The following is a 20892-nucleotide window of genomic DNA, read 5'->3' as shown; positions in this document are numbered from 1 at the left end:
TAAAAAAAAAAAAAAAAAAAAAAAATTAAAAAAATAATAAATCATTTCCAGTCTCCTCACTCATAGGCTTGTTCTATACACGATGCAGCTCTTCTTCACATACCTGCATGAAACAATGCTGCAGAATAAAAGCTGCTCCAAGCTTATTCCATTATATCACTCTTTCATTCTCCGTAGGCATAAAGTATATAACGTTATCTCTAACTGTGAAACTGAACTGCTTTCTGCAATTTTCATTCTCATTAATTTAACACAATTAATGAAAAAGCAGTCCTGTGTATGTATGCAGCAGTAAGAACTCTTCTACTGTAATAAACTGTGGAAAAAAAAAAAAAGAACAAAAAAACCCTTGAGATCCACATATAATCCACCTATTATCAAAGTAGGGTGATTTTTAATATACAAACACTAGACAGCCTTGTGAAATAGCACTTTCTTTGTTTTCCAAACATGTTACGAGGAGGTCTGCTTAATAAGTATTTTCAAATTGATTAAAAATGTGTCAAGTCCAGCATGTGAAAATGTTATCATTAAAAAGGTATAAAGCAAGTTGGAGGCATATTCCTTTCCATTTTGAAAAAATAATGGACGGGGAAGCAATATCCTAACCCTGAAGTAATGTATGCATTTCATATCAAAATCCATTATTCTACATTGCAGAATTAAAAATAAATAAATAAAGGTGTGAGTATTCAGTTTATGAAAACGAATTGCTGAAAGTGCCACTCTCAAACATAGTCACAGCATCATTCGCTCCATACTGTCCCGCACCTCAAAGAAAGTAGAAATTCCTGCTCAACTAAAATGAAAGGAAGTGCCAGATGGACAGTATAAAGAAAGGACAGAAAACTCGGCACATGGAAAATATCACCAAGCTATCAGTGAACTAGCAGTGAATCTGCATGGAGTCAGGCTGAATGAGCAAAAGGGGCAATGTTAAACCATGCGACAACCTGCTCTCCATGGGGATGGCTTCACACTGCACCTGCTACACCTCAGCCTTCACTCCTTAAACACTGAGTGCTGACCTTTACTTGAGATAAAGGCTGAAGGAGAGGGCAGGAAAGAGGCTGGCACTTCCAGAGAGGGAAACCAAGACTATGCCTGGCCCGCTGTGGGATATAAAAGAAAAATGGTTGCGACTACTCATGGTAGCAGAAACAGTCAGTTATGAGTTGTTACCATTATCAAATTTTCTGCAATGAGCTCTACTTAACACATGATTTGACAACACTCTCCACTTGTATTTCACATCCTTATGAAAACAAAAGGTCAAAAAATTCAGGACTTAAGGAGTGTTGGATGATATGCCAATTTCCAAGTAACACAACCTGGCTGTGGAAGAGCTGAGACTGAAGCCATCACTCAGCTATGCAGAAAGGCTGGGGAGGCCACTGGCACACCTCCTGTTGCCGATGGGCAGCCACAGAAAGAGACTCCTAAAGCTGGATTGCTCCACTTAAGAGGAATTGCATGTTTTTTAAATAATTGAACAGTAGGCTGTTTTCCTAACCTATCTGTATTCTCTGACTCACAGTAGCAGCAGTCAATTTGCACATAAAAATAGATGAAGACAGTTGGATAAAGTAGCTGTTGACATAGGTCAAGAGCTTGGAAAATTATTGCAGATGCCATTTCACAAACTGCAGGGGTCTAAAGTTGGATAAAAAGTCAATGAATCCAGCAGTGCTAAGTGATGCACTCTTGCTGACTGACAATGTGCTTCTTCAGCAAGGGTCAAAGACAATCCACAATCAAAGCAGTTGTCATAATTACTCTACACATAATCTGAATAAAAGCAACATAAAAAAAAAGTAGATTTTAAGACAGGCTGAGTAGAGAAAGAAAAGCAGAAGAAGAGAGAAGGCTGCAGAGAACACTTCAAATTATTACTTTTGCTGAAAGAAACATATCTTGCACAATTGCAGAGAGATCTACAGCAGCCTGACCTATGGAACAAAGCTGAAATTCAATGCATATTTTTCCATCTCATGGCCACAGAAAAGCCAGGCAGTCCTGATAGGAATTAAGTGGTTTCTACCTGCAGCCCCACATCTACCTATTCTGCTATACAAAAGTAATGCATTACAGCACTCAGGCATACTTCCACATAGCTGAGGTACCACTATCCACAGCTGTGCTTGTGAACAGATCCGAAATGCCAGTTGCCTTTCCTTCATACCCTCCCCATCTCCAGATCTCAGAACTCTTCATGAGCATCAACACAATTCTGACCCCAGCTGTGTGTGGCAATGAAGTCTCTTCTTGCATGTAGAACAAGACTTGGGAGGAGTAAGTAGGGGACAAATGCAAGAGAAAAGGGCACAGTCCAGGCAGGGGCAGCAATACATCTTCTCTGTATTATGAGAGTTCGCTGCCAGTTTATTATGCCAGGAAAGGTAAATAGCACACTGAAATTCTGAAGGAGCACAGAATGTCTGCTGCCAGCCAGGATGTATATCCTACTGGAAAGGCAGGCAACAGTGGAAGTGGCAGAAGCAAAAAGATTCTGTCACATCACTTACAGATCCACATCATCTCTTGTTGGGGAAATCTCTGCACATCTCTTATTCATAGATGTGAATGAATGCAGTAGGTGTAGAGGGAACATTACTGAGGCCTCTGTCCATTTCTCCCACTCTGTGCCACTACAGACTTTTGTGCAGATCACAATTCAGGATGACCATCACACAGAAACTTTGCAGCAGAGCTGAGAATGAGTTACAGGGAGCCAAGAGGCTGCTAGCAGCAGTCCCCAGTACTGGCTGTCCTAGGCAGTGTGTCTCAGGCAGCAGGAGATTCTCCCTCCTGCAGACAGAAGTGCCAAAGCCAGCTCAGATGCTTCTGGTTCTGTTTCTAAGGTAACTCAGCCATGGATAAGTCAGGAAAAATCTTTGCTGTACCAGCTTGAAAGTAACTCTCATGTTTATACAATGCACTTTAATATTTATCACCTTGTTTCGTACAGCTCCCCTCATGACAACTCATGCGTTACATGGTAACATGATTTTTAAGAACAAAATCTACTATAACTGATATGTGCTTACACTGTTACGTATTATCTAAGTATATTGGGTCTTGAGACAGAATAATAATCTGGAATTCCAATACACTGTGAGGATTAGTACAAACATCACTCCAAATGCTAACTGATACATCAAGACTTCATCTAGCCTAGGTCTACAATCATATCTGCTTAATAAAAGGCCAATACCTGGTGCCCCCGGTGGTGCAGTGGTAGCAACACCGGAGGCCCGGGTTCGTATCCCCCCTGTGGCGCAAGTGGTAGAAGTGCCACTCTGCTACACAGGAGGCTCGAATCCTGGGGGTTGGACTCAATGATCTCTAAGGTCCCTTCCAACCCGCACCAGACTATGAGACTATGAGAATACCAAACACAGTATCTACAAGAGAATAAAACTTTAAACTCTGTAAACTAAATTAGCTCTGTAGCCCAACATTTGGCAGTCGATATACCTTGAGGTTTATGCTTCTATTATTGTTATGACAATTATATATATGAAAACAAACAAACAAACAAAAGGTAGAAATTTCTGATGGATTTTTTCTTTCCTCAGGGTAGTCATTACAGCTCTTAATGCAAATGATGTACTTCAGACACCTGCACGTGCTAATTTCAGTTGGCCCTAAATAATTTACAAAATTAATTACCAGGAATACAAATTTCCCGCTGGGTCAAATCCAAACATCGAAAATACCACAGCAGATCCAAAGGTGCAGATCAGTCCACGGTTTGCTGTAACTTCTATCACCACAGATATCCTCTACAAGTTACCAAATATGGTGGGAATTGCTGAGGTGGTATAAGTATTTCAAAATTAAGTGATATATAATACATGAAAGTGTATTATATATCCAATCTCAATCACAGCACACACAGGATGATTTTCTGGAGTAGTCTCCTAACTAGCCAAAATCACCTTTGAAATCATCCCTATGCAATATTGTTTCTCTCTTGTTTTTTTTTTTTTTTGTTTTTGTTTTTTGTTTTTTTTTTAATGTTTTTTTTTTTGTTTGGTTGGGGTTTTTTTTGTTTGTTTTTTTTCCTCCTGAACCCGCTCTATTCCTAGCATGTAATAAAAAGTGTATGTTTAGAATTTAAAATTGGGTCAAAAATATTTATCTCAAGCCTCAGTTTTAGAGTTCTGAAATATTAAAAATAATAGGGTCTGTTCTTTATGGAAATATCAGTGACATATTTTGCACCACAACATTTCACTAGATCTTTGGCATTTCAGATGCCTTTGTGGCACAACTTGAGGACTCCACCTACTTCTTTCATGGCCAGCCTGTATGTCTCTTCTAATCAAGAGGGAAGAGTCATTAACATCATCTCCTCCAGCATAAATTATAATGAAAAAAAAAAAAAAAAAGGCAACAAGAAAACCACAAAAACAAACACATACAACAATAAAAAGATACAAATTCTTATACCTTTTAAGACATTGCTCATTTAATCTCTCTTTTCCTCTATTTGTAGATGAAGCTCCAGAGCAACTCCTCCTGTCTTGAACACTTCCAGCTTGCAGCTGGCAGCGAATTTGGGTGCTATGAAAACAGTAATTGCTGGATCTCTTAAACATCATCATCACCTTCTGAAATAATCTGCAGAGCTACTTATGAAAGACATGTGCAGCCAGCCTGAGGAAACGCTGCAGTCCAGACCCCCGGGCAAATGAAAAATGACTGAAGTTTCCTTTCCTACATCCAGTAGGCTGAATGAAAGCAAATGTTGTTTTTTTTTAAACTGAAGTACTATTCCCACACCTCAAGAACTGCTGACAGTAGTTTCAGTGAGGTGGTATCTCTCAGTTTCTTCAAGTCAGACCACATAAAAGCTGGAGGGATACTTGATTAATGAACTTGCTGTTTACTGCTCTTCTTTATTTTAAAGCCTTGAGTGAAACAAGGGCAGTATCTTGGCTTTGCAACTCCTTGACAGCTTGACTCCTGTGCACGTTCTGACATGAGAAATGTGCCAAAAGCAGTCACTTAGTTAGGGATTTATTTCTCAATGCTCATAATTCACAACACTCTTCATATTACAGATTGAGAAAAAGAAAATAAATAGCATTTTTTCCATAGCTCTTACTTACGGGACAGAATTTTTAATTGTATATACTACAGCTTTTCAATCTTCAGTCAGACTGCTCACATGAATTTGCAGTATAGTTTGTACAGTCTTGTCAAAATTTCTGTTATCTATGTGTACATCATTTGAAAGCTCATAAAGCTCGCTGCTTTATGAGCTATTACTAGTTGGACTTCTGTTGGGATAAAAAGACTTTAAAATGACCTAACATAAATGTGATTTTTCATGATAACTGGCTATGAAAACTCTTAAGTGTGCAAACATTCATCTTTTGAAATGAAGGTAAACTTTGTTTGATATCATCTGAGATATGCTTTTGCCAGGGCAGACATTTCAGGATCTTCAGATGATGCCTCCTTCAGGTTTCCTTACCAGACTGTATTTAGGTGAGACAAGCAAGGTTGTCCTATGTGTGTACTTAGCAGGGTGGCAAATCCCACTCCTGGCTTCCTGCATTCAAGGCAAGGGATGCATGCTGACACAGCACATACCACAGAAAGCAGCACAGAAATGATTAACAGAAAAATAGATACAGAATGAAATGTTTCCCGAGGTGCTCCTCCTAGATAGGGAAAGGGAAATTTACAAGTGTTCAGATTACAGCATCCAAACATGCATGCAGGCTGCCAAACTGTTGTAAAGGAACAGCAATAGGAAACAGCTACAGGCTGAAGCTAGATAACATCAGATAAAGGAAAAATGGAACAACTGAAAGACTTCTGAAAACCCCACAGTTGGTAACAGTGTTTTGTTGTAATGTTTTCATTAAAATTGTAAGATTTCTAAAAGCTATTTTCTGCTTCAAACAGAAATCAGTTCCAGGGAGCCATATGTCATCTGGTCAAAGATGGTTTGACAGGATGACCACAATGTTTCCTTTTGGTCTTACAGACTTTTGAGTCTGTTGGCAGAAACAGTTTCTTAGGAACACCCTGGAAAATGGAAACTTGTCTAAAATTCAGAAATTCTGACTTTATTATATTATCATATACAGTTGCTGTAACTGTTATTGAGAAGAGTGGACTCATTCTGAGTTTGGTAAAAGTACTTAAAAATAATTTTTTCATCTGGATCCTTCACAAAAGCAAAGATAAACCTATATTCTGGTCCCCACACTTATTTAGAATTTCAGATAATCACAGTGATGGAATTTACTCCCCCTCAAAAAATGGAAAACATTAATCTAGGTTAAACACAGCTTATACAAGCACCAATCAACACATCAATAGATATGAATGCTTAAAGTGGATTACAGGGAAAGGATTTAGAGTGAGAGTGTTTTATTTTACTAAAATATTGTCTGCATTCATACAGTGCTTTGTGTGACATTGAGATCAAAACATTTTCCTAGAAACACATCCAGAGTGCTCACTATACACGTTCCACTTGCAGAAGTGTGTGCTCTGCTGCCAGTATGATCCTGCTTCATTGCAGGATGAGGAGGCTTGGTGATAGCTGTGTACATCCAAGTCCCCGAGCTTCACATAGGGTATAGCTTCTCTAAGGCACAGTACTGCAGCACAAGTTGGATTAAGGATCTGCTGATGTGAAATACAACATCGAACCAAGGAAAATGACTAGGTTCCAGTGACACTGTCCTTTCAAAATGATCCCGTAAGAACATAGGTTGTTATACGCACAGGGTTTGGAGTGGGAGGATTCTTTTTGCTCTGTCTTGGAGAAAGTTGTCTTTCCAGCTCCCTGTACTGCTCTTTATTATCTGCTAATAACTCTTGATACGATAAATGATTTGTGTGTATCATCTTTACTTGTTGTTCACTATGTTGTTCACACCATATCTTGGTGAGGTATTCACCACTGGAATTGAGTGCAATTGTGTTGTCTGACAGAAGCAGGCAGAGAGATACATAAAAATGTTGATGCACTACATCAGGATCATATATTGCTGCCAGAAAGTTTTTCAAATGCATGAGGAAAAAAAGAAAACAAAACACAACTTTAATCCATTTTCTATGAATATCCTGCACTATAGCCAGTCTCATCAGTATCGGATGAAGCTGGATTCCCTCAGGAAACAGTGTGTAAAGGCTGCTCTGTCACATTCCTAGACAGTCTGTTCTGAGATGCTCTTGTCCATAGTGTTTTATTTCAATCCCTCTCTTTCTCTGATCTGGCATTCTGGCATTTGGGCCTGCAGGATCAACTCATTCCAGAACCAAATATGTTCCTCTGGTTCAAAACTAGTATCTGCACTTCCTCCTCTTCTGACTCTAGCTGGTATCCGGCAGTTTTATACTTCAGCAGCCAGAACAGTAATTTGCTGTCTCTGCCACTAGTAATGCAAACTGTCTCTAATGACAGCAAAAACACAGTTTGTATAACATGAGACCATTGCAGCTGTCAGAGATGCTGTTTTCCCTGGCAAGCTCCTAGAAGAGAGATTAGAAATGAAAGGACTAATTCTCCATGCTTCTTTTGAAACATTTAGTCACCCTATCACTTATTATCTACAAACCCATTTTGTTATTAAAAAAAAAAAAGGAGGAGAGTACTCCTTTCTTTGGAACTATGAGGAAATTCAAATGTTATTAACACTTAACAACACAGACAGACTATGGATTGACAAGCGTTTTCCTTTATGATCTTCTGCTCTTGCGTGATTATAACTGCTGTGAGGAAACAGTCATCTTGTAGGCTTAAATTGCTCACTCATAAATTCATGAAAAGCAATATTGTCATCATTAAAGCTGACCAAAATCCTTTCACTGTTCCTGTAATATGCTTTTTTTTCCTAGGCTTTTTTCTTTCTTAGCATAACATTTACACCTACAAAAACAGAGCTGCACACACCCGTGCGATCTTGCCATATATGCACAGCATACCCCTCATTAAAGGTCTCACTTTGAATGGAGCTAAGCACTCCAGTTCACACAGGGAGAGCTGACCAGGCAGATGTGCGGTTATGCAAGAAAGCAACAGCCATGTGCTTAAAAACCCTAGCAGAGAGTTGCTGAGATGATCTATCCCTGAATGCAAAGATTTTAGAAAGCATTTAGATAAATTAAGGCACACAAGAGAACCTAATGATGCCAATTAAGCTAGCTGCACAGCATGCATGTGTATCCTTTGCAGTCTCAGCAAAAGTCAGTATTCTAGTCTCTGCCCAAGCCAACTGAAGACTACCCAAGCATGATGTACCATACTGCAGTGCATGCTACCCTAGTTGCTTCCTCAGCCTTTGCCCATGCTATGAAACTGTCATGTCCCTGTTGCCAAAGGGTCTTCTGACAAAACAGCAGAGAGACAGAAACTTGCCCTCCTAGCTTTTGTAGTTTTGTTAGCATGCATTCAGCTTCACAATTATGATATTGTCAAAGGTTGTAATATCTAAAGACTATGAAGTAGGAACCAGTGCAAGTATTCACAAAGAAGTATTTAGGCTCTAAGTACATGAAATCTGAAGTTAGGTGTTGTATGCAATGGAGTTTTTTCTGAATTTGCCCACTGTTGGCACAGCACTGCAGTTCAACTAAAGACTGAATGCACATAGTAACTGTGACCACTATCACATGCACACAGGTTAGATCTAGGTTTCAAGATACCAGAAGGCAGTCTTCCACTGAACTTCTACAGGTAACAATGAAGACACCTATAAAACTGTTTTCCCCGATTTTTCCTCAAATTCAAGAAACTTAAGAGGGATATTTAATTTTTAATCTTAAATCTGACCGATTATGAATGTAGCACTGCATAATAGCCATTTCAGAAGTATTTATTCCCTATATAGCATAGGGAAAGACTTAAAGAACACCCCAGCCTGCTATACAGCAAGTATCCCCTGAGCAATTTTCCTTCTAATGAACACTTCTGTGTAATTTTATAGGTTTTAAATGAAATTCTGTAACACGAGCTAGATTGTAGTTCTGCCACTGATCCTAACTTCTGCTCCACATATTTACTGAAAATATATTTTTACAGAATAACACATGCCTTGAAGCAAAAATGAAGGAGTCCAGATGGCATGCCCCTCAAATTCACCAAGTGCATAGTGGTCAAAGAACAGAATTTCTGAAAACTCAACAGTATTTTTAAACAGCTCTGAGCTAAAATCCAGCTAATCTTAAAAGTCATGAATACTTACATTTAAGACACACATTGCTTTGCAAATTTCAGAATAGTTTGTGCATTTTTTCTTAATAGACTGAACCTCTTGCAAAGCCCTAGGCCATAGCATTTCTTTAATATTTCATTTTATGTTTTGAGTGTTCCTTTTCCAAAATCAGAAGGTCCAAATTCCACAGACTCAAGAGACCAACATGATCTGCCTCATTCGAATGTTCCTGTCTCAGGGGAGTCTAGCTATTTCTTTTAGAGATGGCTGAGCCACTACCTACCTCTTTAGGGTCTGGCATTATTTTTTTTTTCATTGACAATTAAGCACAGAGACTGTAACAACAGATCTACCACAATCTCCATAGACTAGAGATGGAATGGGATATTTGCTGCATGGTCTCACACATTAGGTTTTGACAGTACACTACTGGTCAACATTATCACCCCACACTTTCCCATTTTCAAACTGGTCTTCCAGTTTCCCAGCCCAACTCAGTACCAGCTTAAGCAAATAACTAAGAGAATAGCAATAGAGCAACATTCTGCTGAATTTACTTTTCATTCCTCAAACCATTTACTACACTAATTAGGAATTGTGCCAGATAAAACCTCTAGACTAATCTCTAACTCTTGCCCAACAGCTAACAATGAGATTGACATTCCCAGAGAGTTCTGTAAAATGACCTTGTCACCAAAAAATTGTTATGTTCTGAAATCTAACATTTCTTTCTAATGCACAAGCAGATAAGGAGCACAGGGAACAAAACCCCTTTGAGGCAGGTGCAATAATTAAGATGAAACTGAAGTAAGTATAGGTAATGAAATAATCTATGTTTAAAAATACTTCAATATTCTTTAAGAGTGGATATTTTCACTTTTCTTTCCTAAAACTATATTACACAGAATTCATATTGGCTTTTTTTCTGCTTTCAGTAGAAGACATCAAAAGGTAATTCCACTAGGTACCTGACGTGATTGTTTCTGAGGGTTTCTTAAGTGCTAATAGAAAAGTCATCTATCATATGAATATTGTAATAGAATTAGACATTAACAAATTTCACAAATAAGCCTCAATCTCTTTTGCATTATGATTAACTTCATTAAATAATTCTCCTTATTGCAGATAAATGAAGTGAAATAATTATTACTCAACAAAATTTGCTAATTGAAGAACCATCAACTCCTGTTAGAGCAGCAGTGGATTTGGCCTGCAGAGCATGGGAACAGCCAAGTATGCAGCACAATTACTTGGTACTATGTGAATGTGCTCTGGATTAAGTCTTTCGTCTTTAGGTTTCTGCCACACAGTGTTTAGCTTTGAGATGGGTTCTCATTATCCACAGGTCAAACATGTCCCATATGCTGAAAAAGAACACCGCATTTTAAGTTGCTATTCCCTAGACATGGCTGGCCTGAAGAGGTCAGTAGTTGGACTAAATAATCTTTACAGGTCCCTTGTAGCTGAACTATTTTATACTGTTTCATTCCTCAGAAAAACAACATCGGTACTTACAGTGTTCTGGTGCAGGCAAGGAAGAAACTCACTTTATGATATGGCTACTACTCAACCCTAGTACTGCTCTGGATGCTGGGTTTTGTCGCTATGCTTTTCTCTTCAAGGTCTATTGACATTGCTAAATTGTCCACACTTGCTTACCAATGGAAATCAGCCCGACACTGTCTAGCAGCCTCATAGAGTACAAGAGATTGATTTCTGTTGAAGAAACTTTCCCAAGGATTTTTGCAGGTGGAGAATATGGTAATGTAAGACTAACAAAAAGTACCCCATAGGCACAGATTTCAATAACTACTGCACTAACAAAATACCAACTGTCTCATGCAAACTTTGCAGAAACATGATGAGCTTAGATCAGTGCTAATTATAGAAGAATTTGATTCAGCTGCTCTTCAGTGAGCTGTAACCTTGTATCTCAAAAAGCACCACAAAAGGATCCAAGCTGCATGTCTATTCGCTCATGTTTACATGAAACTTTCTAACGCTCTGGACACAGGTATCAAATGGAAATGTTCCTGCGCCCTCTCACACATTTTGATTCTGTTCATGTTCTAACTTACCGGCAATTGGCTCCTTGAAACACCAAGTCTGATTCTTGATTTTGACTAGGCTAAAGCAACACTCACATTAAAGCTCTTTCAGGTAGCTAGCTAAAGAGTCTGCAGTGGTAAATACTGCATTACTTACCAACTAGCTTAAGCTCCCCAGTTAAACTCTACATGTGGAAGTCAGCATGACAGCACCTACTGTAGAATTGGTTCTTTGACCTCTTGAGTGCTAATGCAGATTACAACTACCTAGGCAGACACCAGTAACTCACCTGGTCCCAGTGTTTAACTCTTATGTTGCTCTGTTTGGCCAACAAAACCTTTCCCATTAACAGCATTCCTATCAAGAGCTTCTCAAAGATTTCAGTCCAAGAAGTCTGTCTATTAAAACCTGGGATTTTAGTATGATAATAAAATCCTTCATTCCTGCTGAAGTTTGCATCTTCTATATAAAACACAAATAATTTGAAGTTTTCTCCTTAGTCAACCTCATACTCCAATCTCAGCACATTCACACTCATGAACAACTGGAAATCACAATTTGATGATGGACATTGAAAATCTTGGCCCTCTTCTTGATTTGCACTAAACATTCTAATCCAGTGATCAAATGTGTTGCTGCTCAAGAGAGGCTCTACAAGCAGTGGCACTTTCTTTTATTCTTTACCAAAGCAAGACCATAACCCTATGGTGAAATCCATCCTTTCTCCATCTCTTTAGCCATCAAGCTCCTGCACCAAACCAAGGTATTATTTAGCAGAGTGAACTGGCACAACCCCTTCTACACAGCCTTATGGTGAAACATTTACTCCTGGCTTCTCCCACTGTGCTCCCCTCTGCCCCCATTAATAACCACAATGTTCTACCAGTATTAAGGGTAGGATTCTGCTTTTACTGTTTACCCTCTGAGGGCTGCCCAGACAGCTTGTTGTTGGCTCCTCAGAGATATGCCTGCTAATGTTTTACATGCTGCCACCACAAGTTCTACTGAGCTCATGATGGCAAAGGTAAAACACTCTAAAAGCTTTGTTTCACCAGGTCATACAGAACTACTCTGCACATGGCTCGGTGAGACCAGGTGTACTACATTTGTAGGTACCTGTAGCAATCTTTCCACCAGGTACTCTGATCCTGGAGCAGTGGTGACAAAGGAGTGACACTTCTGCACAATACATTTCAGGCATGATAACTGAAATTGATGGCTTTACTGCTTATTTCAATGAAAATGAGACTGGAAATCCTTCACTTCCAAAGGATGAGGGAATCTGCATCAGCAACTAGGAGTTAAACTCAAAATAAACCTACCTGAAATAAAATTAAAAAATAATAGTAAAGTAAGATGTCATCTTGGTTCATACCAACAAACACTAATGCCCTAAAATGATTTTCCCATTAGTAAGTATGTTATTTTATTGGAAGTTGAATTACTATTTTTGGACTTTGCCCTTCACTAGAAACTCTTCATCTCACATAATAGTTTCTTGTATGAAAAGACAGCCTTTGCATGTGTCCTGTCCATTTAACTTCCACATATTGCTGTTATGAGCAAGGTGTTTCAAGTATACTATTTCATCAAAGCTGTAATTTCTTCAGCAACAGAAAAACTCCGCTGGAGTTTCTGCATGCTTTGTATTCATATAAAGCTTGACTTATACAGCCAGGTTGCAATTCTACTTTCACACCTCCATTTCACTCAGTGCATCATCACTTCACCACTAGTGCAAACCCAGAGGTGCATCACATTTTTTCATTCCTTCCCTTGGAAATGCTAAATTTAGTTTGATTTCAGGAGAGAGCCAACCAGCAATAAACTCACCTATTCCATATCTGAATGAGAGCTTCAAGATACTTTTCAGTTATGCTCTGACTAGGTCTGTCTTCTCCACCCTGCTTCAGTCCTGCTCCCTTTGTTTCACAAATCACCAAAACAACTTCACTGAACAAATTCTATGGAGCTAAAAAAAGGCTCTCAATTCACTGCATGGTGCTTTCAGTGACCCCTTCCAAAGGCCAAGCACAGACATCACATCAGCTGGAGAGACCAGAAGCCTCTGGTAGTAGATTTCATTGAGTGCTTCGCTTGGCTTTGACAAATAGCACTAATCTTTGTCCTGACAATGACTATTCTTGGCTTTTCTAACAACATGTAGAAAACACCATGCAATCATAAACAAGAATAGAAAAGATCCTGTGGAGATAGCTATATTCCGAATTTTCTACTTGACCATCTATGTTATGAACATTAAAGCCTCGCTAACACATCTGTTCTTAGAACTCTCCGATCATTTCACCTCTAAGCGGCAACCTACAGTATTTCTAGGTAAAGACATGGCTGATAGTAGTCAAAATCATGTTACACCGCACATCCTTTATCTTTTCATCTAAATGCAAAGTAATGTTCATTTAAGGCTGAGACAATTGACAAAATGTGCAATATACACACCTTCAGTTTATGTTCCCTGATGGACATATTCATACAGTTTATAATAGTGTCAAGATTCCTTTCTAGAAGAAAGATCAAGCCAAAGATCATCAAAGCAATTCATTAAATGAAAGCAGCATTTTACATTACCTATGTATATTATCAATATATCCTATATATCCATTTATCTTCCCTCTCATGGTCAGACAGTGAAATCAAACACAAGCCACATAAGCAGTTTAGAAATGCCAAATATCAAAATGCTTCCACTAGTACAGGTAACTTATGCAAGGAATTTCCCCTCGATAAAAATTCCATCATTTGAAATTTCCTAAAGTAGCAAATTAATGATTCACATCTAAAGCAAGCACAGAGCAAGCAGTTGTGTGTACATACTACACAGAGATTATAAGCATTAAGTAAACTATCATTAAATGATTTGGAAAGTACACAAACCTTAATGTTTCCTTATTCACAAATACACATGCCATCTAATCTGCTGCAAATATTGGCATTAGATACAGTGACAATCATAAATATAAAAGCACATAATACCAGTACTTTAATGTTCACAAAGCCATGCGATGTGCCTTTTTTAAGATCACACCTTCTGTTTTCAAAAGGTCCATAAAAAGCTTATACAATATAATTGAGTTTCCAGTCTACTTCAATAAAGTGTTACATGCATAAACTGACTTTAGGCCTACAAATACATGTCCATATTTGACATGTCTATGGCTGCACAATAATTTCCAAGTGCGAAGTCAGTGGAGCAATGAAAAGGTGAATACCAAACGTGTTACTAGACCATGGTATCAGACCATCAGCTTCTTTTTGGTTATAGAATCATATACAGGGCTGACTACCCTGCACAGCCCTCACTAGTGTTTCTCAGTATTGCAGTGATATTTAACAACAATTCAGAAATTGGACAGAAAGACTTCTGTACATGCAGCAGCACAGAGTATAGAAACAAGACCTAAATGCTAAAGCACGGAAGATGCTGGAAAATAAACTATGGCCCTATTTCTGTGCTGTGCCGAGCCACAGAATTCCTCTCAGTTTTGGCCACAGAAAGCAGGGCCAGATACCATTGCCACAGAGGGGTGTAACAGTAAAAAGTTGTGGTGGTACACGCATGTGAACTTGTATGTATGTAAACTGCTGAACCTTTGTGAGCATGGGAAACAGCATGGGCTGATGAAGATGTGAACACTTTCCCTTCCTCTTGCAGCATCACCTGTTGCAAGTGCAGTGCTGTCTGAAGGATGAGTCCATCTTGGCACTCATAGGAACAGATACATACAGCAGTCAAACAGTCTATTATTTTTTAATTAAATCAAGTACATCTTAAAATTATGATCAGTTTGAACTACCAAAAAAGACCACAGAAAAGATTTTCCTTATATTAATCCCTCATACTGAACAAGAAGAGCAGGAAAAAAATGAGAAACTCTCTTCTAAACATTGACACCATCCTATATTGCTCATCTTCACCTCAATTTGTTTTACAGAGTCACACATGTGCTCTGGCAGAAAAGCAAAACACAGTGATCAGTGCATTAAGAAAATTCCTATATTGCTACATGAACACGTTTGACATTATCATCCAAGAATAGCACATTCTTGATAGCATGGTATTGTCTTCACTACATTTTAATTGGAAGCAGAACATCAGCAAACAGATAATGTGTCAGTTCTTGTAATGCTATATGCCATTCAGGTAAACATCTCATGGTATGATATTTCGTATAAAATATGCAAAGGCTTTTCCCTCTGACACATAGGTGTATTTTCTTACCTTTGGTTCCATTGAAATGAAGCTGTGGGTACCTCTACTTGAGAGAACTGACCTTTTAATTGTTTTACTATGGTAAAAGTGGTAGTAATCCTTCAGCGTTCCAATCTGTAAGGGGAGAGATGAAAAAAAGAGAGGGAGATTTAATTTATGGAAAGCAGTTTTCTGTTTTTCATTTTTAAAGGTCCATAAATTATGCAATTTCCTGCTGTGCTGAAATGTTACTTGAACCCAGTGATCATCTTTCAAAAGAAGGACATATGATATGAAATGGATGGAGTGTCCTTGAGGCATTAACAGCATAACCAAAGATTATAATTGAGCTGCTTAGTCTGTCTGTATCTACCTTCTTAATGTTTAATTTATATGCAGTATTTTAAGTAATTCTGTATCAATCTATATCCAAACTGTCTTCAAATGGCAAGTATAAAAATCATAAAATGACCATACTGTCATTAAAAAGCATTCCATCCAGTTTGCTGCAGTAGCTGTACTGTAAAATGCACTAAATTTGGTTATTTATGTAATTAACTTACAAAAAGCATGTTCACAGCATCAGACTACACAAGCATGGGATCCTTTCTTGGCCAAAGGTGGTCAAAGAAGAAGTAGAATAAAGAAAGGTGGAAATGTTGACCTCATAAGATAGTGACTACTATTTTGATATAAGATAGTGACTGACTATTTTTTATATATCTGTTTGAAGTACAGAATCAAATCAGGCAAACTTGTAAATTTCACAAGAATACAGTATCTCTTATTCATCCTACCATCACACAGTGACAGTACAAATATTAAACACTGACAGACTAGACAATTTGAAGAAGAAATTTCCCCACCAATCTCATCAACATAGGAAAAACTCATAACATGAAACTTTAGTTTCAGAGACCTATAAAAAAACATTCAGAACACACATCACTCTGAAAGTAATGCCTCCTATTTATCGCCATGGAAACTACAACAGATACAAAGAGAACAACAGCACAAGAACAAATTCTCACAACACAATATAGTCACCACCATTGGCTATATACTTTCATCAGCCATGAACAAGAGAATGCATGATGCACTCATAAACATCTGCACTGGTGGAGGTGACCCACTGTTTCACAGCTATTATGACAACATCATTGCTACGAAAATGTTGCCTATCCAGACCAACTTTCACTGAGCTCTCATCCACCACTTGGTCTCCAAAAAAGTTCAGCAAGCATCATTGAATGTCAGTGGGAGCCATTTTTGCTTTGTTCAGCAATACATCTAAGCTTCATACACACTTCCACGTCAGACATCATTTTGTCATACTGCCCCTCTACTGTCTTCTGCCACATGACAACAAAACGTAACAGAATATTGGTGAAAAGGTTCAACTTCTACTGCCATACCACCAACATCCACCTCTAATAATGTGGGCCAAGATAATAAAATAGGAGGCATTACTTTAGGAGCAACCCTCACATTTAGGGAGAACTACTCATCAAGTTGCGAAATTTCACCTTCTATTGAACTGTGAATCTTGAAAGATGAGGAATAATTTAGTCAAAACTTTTTTAATGGTGAACAAAAAAAGGAACAACAGAGCTTACTGTTGTTTCAAGTTAAAAAATGAAGCACCTTAAGCTAACTGTCTTGGCTTTACAAATAAACCATCAAGAAAGAAAGAGCAACAACGATTCCATATTTTAAATTTTTATCTGCAGGAATACACATATAGGAAATCTGGTTGTTTAACATTAAATGTTCAAGGAGAACTGGATACAAGCCACTGAAGAGCTCCAAAAATATGCTTTTAAGACTGTCAGAAAATAAAAACCATGAGAAAGCAAAAGTAAAACTAAGAAATACTGACAGATATTTTTTTGTTATCACAAAGCACTTGTATATTTTATCTTAAAGATGTAAGTGGAACTGAGAATGAAAGGAGAATCAGGATCATACTCATCACTGTTCAGTTGATACAACAGTATCTCCCTTTCAGAAAGAATATTTTATGTTTTGTCTAAGTCCAATATCAAAACGTTCAGTTAAAACAAGTCGGTTTATCACAAATTAAATATGAATTGGTTTGACTAAGACTAAATTAAATACATTAGCATCGGAATACTAATCTCCATGCTGTCTTCTATCTGAAAAGGCAATTCAAGCTTAAGTGGTGTCAATCTGTCTCATGGCAAAGCCTGGTCTCATATCTACTTAAGCACAACTGTGATTAAAGCTTCTTAAAACATACATGGGGAAGCTTTCTCATGGATATCTCAAAAAGATGAAGCATCCAAGGACTGCTGAGGTCATCCACACATGGTCCACTGTGAACTAAAGTCTGTTGCAAGTGCCACAGCAGGTAGAAGTTCTCTGTCCGCACACCAGCATACTCCTCTGGTGACATAAGGAACCACACAGCCCAAGTTGCAGAAGGTAAAGGTAGTGACTGGGAGAATGAAGAACACTCACTATAGAAGACCATCAGTTTGAAGACTATTTCAAGAAGCTGAATGTGTGCAAGCCTATATGAACTGATAAGATACATTTGAGGGTCCTGAGGGAAGTTGTGAATGAAGCTGTTAAGCCACTATCTATCATTTTTGAGAAGCTATGGCAGTCCAGGGAAGTGTTTACTGACTAGAAAAGGGGACACATAATACCAGTTCTTACAAAGGCAAAAAAAAAAAAAGGCCCTAGGGAACTACAGTCCAATAAGCGTCACCTCTACATCCAGCAAGATAGTAGATTCTCCTCAAAACAAGCATGCTAAACCATGAGGAAAACCAGAGAGGTGCCTGACAACAGCCAACACAGCTCCACTAAGGGCAAATTGCCTCACAAATGTGGAGTTACAGTGTTGGTGGAAAAGAGAAGATCAACTGAGGAAGATCAACAGCTACCTGGACACAGTCTGTATGGTATCCTTGTCTCTAAACTGAGAAGACAAAGGTTTGACAGATGGACTGCTTGGTGGATAATAGGCTGGATTGTTGCACTCAGAAAGTTATAGCAAACAGCTTGACATCTAAGTGGAGACCAGTGACAAGCAGCATTTCTCAGGGGTCAGTATTAGGACCAGCACTCTGTAATATGACAGCTGAATCAACTACAATCTCCGAAAACTTGATAGAATCATCACAGAATCATAGAATGGCCTGGGTTGAAAAGGACCTCAGAGATCATCGAGTTTCAACCCTCCTGCTATCTGCAGGGTTGTCAACCTTTAAATCAGGCTGCCCAGAGACACATCTAGTCTTACCTTGAATGCTGCCAGGGATGGGGCATCCACAACCTCTCTGGGCAACCTGTTCCACTGTGTCATAACCATCTATTTGTCATGGATACCAAAGCTGAGTAGTGAAGTTGACACACTGGAGGGAAGGGATGTCATTAACGGAAACCCTGACATGTTTCAGAGGTAAACATGTGGAAACCTCATGAAGTTCAATAAGGCTGAGTAAAAGTTCCTGCACAAATACAGGCTGGATAATTAGTGGATTTAGAGAACAACTTAGTGGTATTGGTTGATCAGAAGCTCAAAATGATTCAGCAGTGTGTGCTTTCAGCCCAGAAAACCAACCATATCCAAGACTGAATGATCACAAAATCACAAAAAGATTTGTGATTAGCACATCCCTACACTCTCATGAAACCCCAGTAAAAGAAAGACACAGAGCTGTTGGAGTGAGTGCAGAGGCCACAGGAATGGTAAGAGGGCTGATGCATCTCCCCTATGAAAACTGGCTGACAGAGTTGGGTTTCTTTAGCCTGGAGAACTCGTAGCAGAACTGCGGTACTTAAGGGAGGCCTATAAAAAAGCTGTGGACTGCCAAAAATCTCTTTATTGGGGAGTGTAATAATGGAACAAGGGATAGTGGCTTTAAACTAAATGAGGATAGATTAAGGTTAGATATAAGGAAGAAATTCTATAAATTCGCCACAGTGAGGGTGGCACTGGAATATGTTGCCCACAGAACTTGTAGATGTTCCCTACACCAGAAGCGCACAAAGCCAGGTGGATGAGGCTTTGAGCAACTTGGTCTATCAGAAAGAGTCTCTGTCCACAGCAGGAAGGCTGGAACTAGACAATACTTGAGATAAAGGAAATTACAGACATTACTGTACACAGTTGTGTTGCTGCATCACTCGTGACTGTATTAATAAGAGTTTATTGCCAGTTTAACAGCCTGTAGGACACTGAACAACTCTCAGCATCAGGCCACTGTTGCACATATTTAAATTATTATTATTTTTATCAACCACTGACACAAATTTGGTGCCAGAGTTAGTACCAGTACGGGTCACAGTACTCTCTCACAAGTCAAAAGGGGTCTAATGAGTCAGTTACTGGATGTTACTGGGACTGACGAGTAGCCTGACATAAGGCTGAGATTCTAGCTACTGGGAAGTGATGCTACTCTATATCCATAGGTCCTCCACAGTGAGGTGCATACTCATTGTACCAGAATACTCTTGTAAAGGGTCATAGCTTTTAAGGACTTTACTGTCACCACCATGAATCGCTACTATGTGCACACAATAGCATTTGTGCCTGTGCTAGTGCATGTGCTAACATGCATTACTCAAGAGACTTACCTCAAGTGAGTAATTGTATTTTATGACTGCACAAAACTGCAGAAACTTCTTGTATTTTAGGGAAAATAAATAAGCTCTCTGCTTTCATGCTACACAGATCTCAGCTAGCTTGGAGAGAAGGGTTGTTATTTTTTTTAAGGATAAACTATAGCGTGAGGACACCCACCACAGCAGAAAGATAGTGTGACCTACCCACACTCCCACAAATTAGGCATACTAGCCAGAAGAGACCGAAGGGATATACAGGCTCTGCCTTCCAACAAAAGGAGAGAAGCAGCTTTCTAATGCTCAATGGCTGCACTCCCTCAGACACCCTGCACTCAAGAGACAGAACTAAACCTACAGAATTAAGCTTCAAAATTATAATGCGGAGTCTTCCAAGCATGACCAGTTCTCAGATAATAACAATTAATAACAGTAATAATAACAGGAAAAGCAATATAATAGTGAGAGCTACAGCTTTAGTTTATAACTGTCAATGAAATAAAGAGATCTCTAACCTTTTAAATGGAATTTAATTTATACTCACTAACTGCCCGTGCCTCCCACAGTAAGGTAACACTAGTGTTATTAAAAATTTTATTGCCATCTTTCCCCTTAATGGGAATTTACTTAGACCTTCCAAATCCTTGCACTACGTGGAGAATAGTTTAACTATGGAAATATAGCACAATAAAACTTATCACTATGGATGTTCTTGTTAAATTGTTTTTTATAATTTAACTACCAGGTCTTACAGGCACTCTCAGAGGAAAAGCAATGTAAAAACAGAAAGACCAGACTGCACAGCTAACCACCTTAGAGATTGATGGCAATTTAGCTGTTATATTCTTGGGAAAT

General features: G+C 38.6%; 1 protein-coding gene across 2 annotated transcripts in view; it reads right to left on the bottom strand.

Moving 5' to 3' along the window:
- The window catches only part of PCSK5 (proprotein convertase subtilisin/kexin type 5), a 245172-nt gene that overhangs the window by 203218 nt on the left and 21062 nt on the right, over positions 1 to 20892 (bottom strand). For both annotated transcript variants that reach the window (XM_015849157.2, XM_015849159.2), the window contains exon 2: positions 15475 to 15579. In XM_015849157.2, the coding sequence (XP_015704643.1) occupies positions 15475 to 15579 (105 nt within the window). The remainder of the gene's footprint in view (positions 1 to 15474; positions 15580 to 20892) is intronic.

This window comes from Coturnix japonica, chromosome Z, assembly GCF_001577835.2.
Source record: "Coturnix japonica isolate 7356 chromosome Z, Coturnix japonica 2.1, whole genome shotgun sequence".
Taxonomy (NCBI): Eukaryota; Metazoa; Chordata; class Aves; order Galliformes; family Phasianidae; genus Coturnix; species Coturnix japonica.
This window is presented reverse-complemented; position numbering and strand designations above follow the sequence as displayed.